Source organism: Protobothrops mucrosquamatus, unplaced genomic scaffold (assembly GCF_001527695.2).
Source record: "Protobothrops mucrosquamatus isolate PMUCROS unplaced genomic scaffold, P.Mucros_1.0 scaffold550, whole genome shotgun sequence".
In the NCBI taxonomy this organism is placed as follows: domain Eukaryota; kingdom Metazoa; phylum Chordata; class Lepidosauria; order Squamata; family Viperidae; genus Protobothrops; species Protobothrops mucrosquamatus.
Genome location: NW_015386854.1, coordinates 513,202 through 519,739, shown reverse-complemented (window position 1 = coordinate 519,739; position 6,538 = coordinate 513,202). Strand labels below are relative to the sequence as shown.

The 6,538-nt window shown below is 37.5% G+C and overlaps 1 protein-coding gene across 1 annotated transcript; it reads right to left on the bottom strand.

Annotated features, from left to right (window-relative positions):
- Positions 1-3,571: 3,571 nt before the first annotated feature.
- Positions 3,572-4,540, bottom strand: LOC107288466 (olfactory receptor 14A16-like). Its single transcript, XM_015817087.1, has one exon. It carries the CDS (start codon positions 4,538-4,540, stop codon positions 3,572-3,574), a length of 969 nt encoding a protein of 322 aa, XP_015672573.1.
- Between the last annotated feature and the right edge of the window lie 1,998 nt (positions 4,541-6,538).

The following is a 6,538-nucleotide window of genomic DNA, read 5'->3' as shown; positions in this document are numbered from 1 at the left end:
CCCCAGGGAAGGAAAGGTAGCAACTGGACTGGCAGTGAGGATGATGGGCAAAAGGAGGGGGATAGAGAGCAGGGGACAGTGGGGTTGGCAATACAACACAGAAAAGATGGTGGAAACGGAGAGGAATTGGAGGACATAGGGAGCAGGTGTAAACAAAAAGGGGGGGGGCAGGGTGCACCGGACCCAAGGCCACAGACAGAAGCAATTAGTAACATCACGCACGCAGGCAGGGGAGGCAGGAGAAAGTTAACTACCGGTGTGAGGACTATAATTAAGGCACAGCCCAATCGCCTGGGACCGGTGACGAGGTCCAGAAGCCGGGCGCAGATGATGGATGGCGTGTAAAAGAGACTCTCTCATGGACTGGCACGTAACCCTGACGAAGTCGGAAGGAGTCCGACGAAAGCTTGGTGTAGTTTTGTTTTATGTTTTATGTTATTAAACTTTGTATAGTTTGATATACTCCTGGTGTTCACAGTTTGTTTTTGGAAAGATATATGTGTTTTTCCACCATTTTATAGGTTCTAACTCTCCGATAAGAAGAATTGAAAGAAAAATAATAATTATATCATCCTTGTTTTCTGTTCTGTTTTAAGGAATTATTCTCTAGAGACTGATCATAATTCTCATGCTGAAATGAATGGGTAAATTGCAAAATAAATAAATGAATGATTATCATCTACTATCACTCATCATACTCCAAGAAAAAAAAAGATGAATTAAACAAGTATCTTCCCTGGCATTCTGCTGAAAGAGCCAATCATGAATTTTTTTTCTCTGCCCCAAAGCTTCTCCAATGAAAATAAAATATTGCTGCAGAACACCAAATCACAAAATTTCCCATACTAATGTTAATGATAAAATGTAACAAGTTTCTTCAATTACTTTTAGAATTTCAAGTAAAATCTGATAAAGATTAAAAATGCAACAGGGACATTCTGGGGCAGATATTGAATGTTCTTGAGAAAGCTATTCCAGCTATCCTATTTCTCTAACTTAACAATCTCTTTTGAATTCCATACCCAAATCTCAGTCCCAAAAATACTATGTCCCATTTGAAATTGCCTGATGAATATTGTGCTCTCTCGGGAACAGATTCTTTAAAAGCCATTAGAATATTTTTGTTATTATCTTTCAAAATTATCTAGAAATATCAGAGATTTTGAGAAAGATAATTTGGTCCACAACACAGGTTTCATGTTTTGAAATATCTGCTAGCCCAAATCCCAGATAACATGTTTGCTTGCTTGCTTGCTTACATATTGTTTGTTTGTTTATCAAAAAATCTTATCCTCCCCCTCTCCTGTGAATATGTACGGAAGTGAATGGATGCAGTTGAGTGTTAAATTGCCATCAATTGGATATTTTGTACATTTAATTTTTCTCTTAGAGCCAATAAGGAAGTTTGTTCACTAACTGGTATCTTTGAAAAGTACAGGTTTTGTCATTAAAACATGTAACAATAGTTAAGATTGTTGATACTGCTTCTGTCCATAAGTGTACAGAAAAAGACGGAGAATGATGAAACACAGTTATTTTAGAAGCTTTGAAATATCATTGTGAAATATATCATAATACCTTGATGAAGTATACTTCATTCTTCATGCCTTCACTATTACTGACAAAGTAAAATGCTTTTCTTGCTTCCCCTTGATGTTTTCCATGCCAATTCTCATAAACATTACAGCTACTTGGAACAGGTAGATGAGGTTTTTGATGGTGCACTGGTCATCTTCACAACTTGAGAAAGAATACTACAACAATTCTCCCACCCATAAGGATTTCTGATCCAAATCCATTTTCCTATAGGGACCTCAGTTGCTCCTACCACATTTTAAAGCTGAACAATTTACCAGATCAGCTATTGAATGGGGACACAATTTATAAATCAATTTTGTTTAATTAAAAATGGCTTGAGACAACCTTCAGTGCTCAAATAGCTTACTAAGGGGCTAAAACTGCAAAGACAGCCCTGTGTATTGAAAAAGTGGAATCTTGCCCACTGAGAACCACGAGAGATGCTCAAGTAAGTTCAGTCAAGACTTCCTGATTGAACAAATCAAAACTAAAACTGCAAGATCGTTATGGGTATGGATTTGGAACCTATTGTTCATTTTCCCATAAACAAGACTGTATATAACTTTGTCTTGCCACCCTTTCAGTGGGTAGGACATTGTATTATATTTTCCATGTAGTTCAATAAACTTGGCTCAAGCAGATCATATGGTCTCTACTTGTCAACTGGGTTCTAGGTAATTTCCCCCCTTCTATTGGGAGCTCATCTGGATTGAACAGAATACTGGATTAAGGCCAGTATTACATTTTCTTTAAGCAAAATTTAGTCTCCACTTATCAAAAGGTCATGGAAGTTTTTCTTCTTCAGCACAGTATTATTTTATCAACATATTTTATATGTTGTTTTTCTCTAAATTCCCTAATTCATACAAATCCATCTAATTTCAGTTTCAATGCTGGTGTAATGATTAGTACCTTCATAGTGCATCTTGACTACTATATTTTAGATGCAGCCTATTATAAATCCAAACATTTGCTTATTTGGAACAGCTCAAAATATCTTTATACTATGGTCAAAACAAAATTTTAGAAATGGCTCTTTATTTCATTTGATATTAAATTTTAAATGATGAGTAACTAGTTGCTCCTTTGGATATAGATGAGATTAAAAATAAATTTATTATAAGTAATAGCAAAGTGCAAGACTTCATTGATGTTTGATAGAATGATATAAAATCTATTTGAACAACTTTTTTCACAACAACATTCTACTAACAGAATATTATATTTGTCATACTAAAGACAATCCAATCAAGTTAGGAAATTATTTTTGTTTTTTTGATTTTAATTTCCACAGGGCTGCTTGAATGTGTTTGTTTCGAAAGCTGTAAATGATGGGATTCAGAAAGGGAGGTAAAACTGAATATGAAACAGCAGAAAATAAGTCTACAATGGGAAAGGAAAGAAATGTTGGCCTCATGGATGAAAACAAATCTGTAGAGATGAATAAAGAAACAACTATCAAGTGTGGATTGCAAGTTGAGAAGACTTTGCATTTGCCTTTAATTGACGGAATCTTCAGCACAGCAGAGATGATGTAGCCATAAGAAGAAAAAATGAATTCAATACAAAATGAAGCCATTTTGTTTTTGAACCTTTTTGAATTTTTAATACTTTTGCATAAATAGGAACTAAAACATGATCCATTATCCACACACATCATAGATAAAAAGAAAACCGAGAAATTGAATTATTCAAAAAATGTTATATTTGTTCATTTGTTTACTGAGGAAAATGATGCAAATAATAAATAATATATTAGTGTAAGAATAATAAACAATTAGGAGCAAAAGATCCAAACTAGTGTTTGTGTTGCCAGTTACTGGTATAGAATTATGTCCTATATAATTCTCATCTCCCCTCCATTACATGCAAATACTTTGCAACATACTGTAGGGAGGCCGATCTCTATGTTAAAGTATAATATAAGAGAAGAAGAGACATGGATCCCTCATCCTTTCCAAAGGACATGTTATATTTGTCAGACTGAATACATTCAAATTAGATTAGGATTTGTTTGTTTGTTTGTTTTTTTCAATGTTAATTTCCACACAGCTGCTTGAATGTTCTTGTTCCGGAGGCTATAAATTATGGGATTCATAAGAGGAGGCACAACTATATATGAAACAGCAGACAGCAAGTCTATAATGGGAAAAGAAAGAGATTTTGGCCTCATGTATGAAAATAAACATGTAGCCATGAATAAAGAAAAAACTGTCAAGTGTGGAATACAAGTTGAAAATGCTTTGCATCTGCCTTCAGTTGATTGAATCTTCAGCACAGCAGAAATAATGTAGACATAAGAAGCAAAAACCAATCCAGAACAAAATGAAGACACAATGAATCCAATTATCCAAATCACAATCTGGTTCACTTTTGTATCTGTACAAGAAATCTTTTGTAACTGAGGAATGTCACAGAAAAATTGCCCAATTGTATTTGGTCCACAGAAGCTTAATTGGAAAGTGAGGACTGTTTGTAGAGATGCATATAGCAGGGAACTGACCCAGGAAGTAACTGCCATTTGATTGCATGCATCCCAGTTCAGGATTAGACTATATTGTAGAGGAAGGCAAATAGCTATGTAACGGTCATAAGCCATAATGGTTAGCAAGGAAACCTCAGAACATGTAAAACAAACAATTAAAAAAACTTGAGCAACACACCCAGGAACAGTAATTATTTTGTTATCTGTCAATGAAACTGCAATGGATTTGGGGACTGTGGTTGTGATTAAACAAATATCAGTTAGGGACAGGTTAGCCAAAAAGAAATACATAGGCGTGTGCAGGTGGTGATTCAGGAACACAACTAAAATTATAAGTAAATTTCCAGTTAAGGCTAGTAAATAAATGAATAGAAACATAATAAAATGTAGATGCCGTACATCACAGTCATCAGAAAATCCCATCAGAATGAATTCCAGCACAGTGGATTGGTTGGCAATTCTGGTTCTTTTAATCATTCTGTACAAAACCAGATTTTGATTGGAGACTAGTAAACAAAATAAATATAATTACTCATATCAATTTACTGCCAGAAGATAGTTAAAATTCATTGTCAAAATTGTGAATACACACACACACACACACACACACACACACACACACACACACACACACACACATATATATATATATATATATATATATATATATATATATATATATATATATATATATTCGTAGATTTTCACGGATACAGGTATGCAGGTCTTGGCGTATTCGGGTTGGTTGGCTGTGTTGGAGTTATTGTTTGCAGATTGTTTGGCTGTTTTGTAACATCCTGAGTAGTTGAGGTGCTGGCTGTGTGTCCATTAGTCTTTTGTGTTATAACGACCTGGGTAATGGGTTGTGTGATTACATCCTGAGATCTAGTATAGTGATATCCTGAGTTTTGTGTTGCAACATCCTGGGTGGTTGGCTGTGTTGTAACATCCTGAGCTTTAGCGTTGTAACCTCCTGAGTTCTGTGATGTGATGTCCAGAGTAGAAGGCTGTGATGTAGCATACCGGGCTTTGGTTTGGCTCCGAGTTTGTGGTCTAGCTCTGTGTTCATGGCGTGTGTCTGTTTGCTTTGTGTGGGGGTCAGAGGGAGGTGCAGCAGCTGGTGATGTCGTTGTGGTTTGGGAAACACCCCCCAAGAACCGAGACATAAAACAGTACAACGACATCGCCCTCCTCCCCTACATCAAAGGCACCACAGATAAAATCAGCAAAATTCTCCACAAACACAATATCAAGACAGCCTTCAGCACCAACCAAAAAATAGCCAACATCTTAAGAAACCCCAAAGATAGGATCCAGCTAGAAAACCAAGGAGTCTATGGAATACCATGCAAAATCTGCCCAGCCACATACATTGGACAAACTAATAGGAGAATAAATGCCCACATCGCAGAACACAAGAACGCAGTCAGAAAAGAAGAAAAAACTTCCTCCCTCTTCCAGCACCTTAAAGCTACAGGACATGAAATTGATTTTGAAGGAACCAAACTAATCTCCAAAACCGAACACCACAACAAGAGGATAATTATGGAAGCCATCGAAATAGAAAAACACCCCCACAACATGAATAAATATGACGATACCTCCTGCCTACCAGACATCTAGAAACTAGCCCTAATCAACAAACGAGTCCTATCTACAAAAATTGACACAGGACCCAGAACAACACAGTATGCCACCACCATTCACCCTCACCAGACCCAAACCCAAGCCCAAACCCATCCCTCAGACGAAATGTAACCATCATCCAGAAGCCAAACCACGATGACATCACCAGCTGCTGCACCTCCCTCCGACCCCCACACAAAGCAAACGGACACAAGCCATGAACATAGAGCTAGACCACAAACTCAGAGCCAAACCAAAGCCCGGTATGCTACATCACAGCCTTCTGCTCTGGACATCACATCACAGAACTCAGGAGGTTACATCGCTAAAGCTCAGGATGTTACAACACAGACAACCACCCAGGATATTGCAACACAAAACTCAGGATATCACTACTACACTAGATCTCAGGATGTAATCACACAGCCCATTAGCCGCCCTGAGTCCGCAAGGAGAAGGGCGGGATATAAATTAAATTAATAATAATAATAAAATAATTACCCAGGTCGTTATAACACAAAAGACTAATGGACACACAGCCAGCATCTCAACTACTCAGGATGTTACAAAACAGCCAAACAATTCACAAACAATAACTCCAATACAGCCAACCAACCCATCTACAGCAACTAAGCCAGCACTCCACACACCCCCACCAATATTTATAGAGAGATGGCAGCTCCGATCACACTTTGCTCGCACAAGCACGAAGCCGAAGACCCCAGCCTGAAGATGACGAGTGAGACCTCGTTGAAACGTCGCCAAGATACTCTCAATCTTACACGGGAAAAGACCCGAATACGCCAAGACCTGCATACCTGTACCTGTGAAAATTTACCCGCGCTAAAT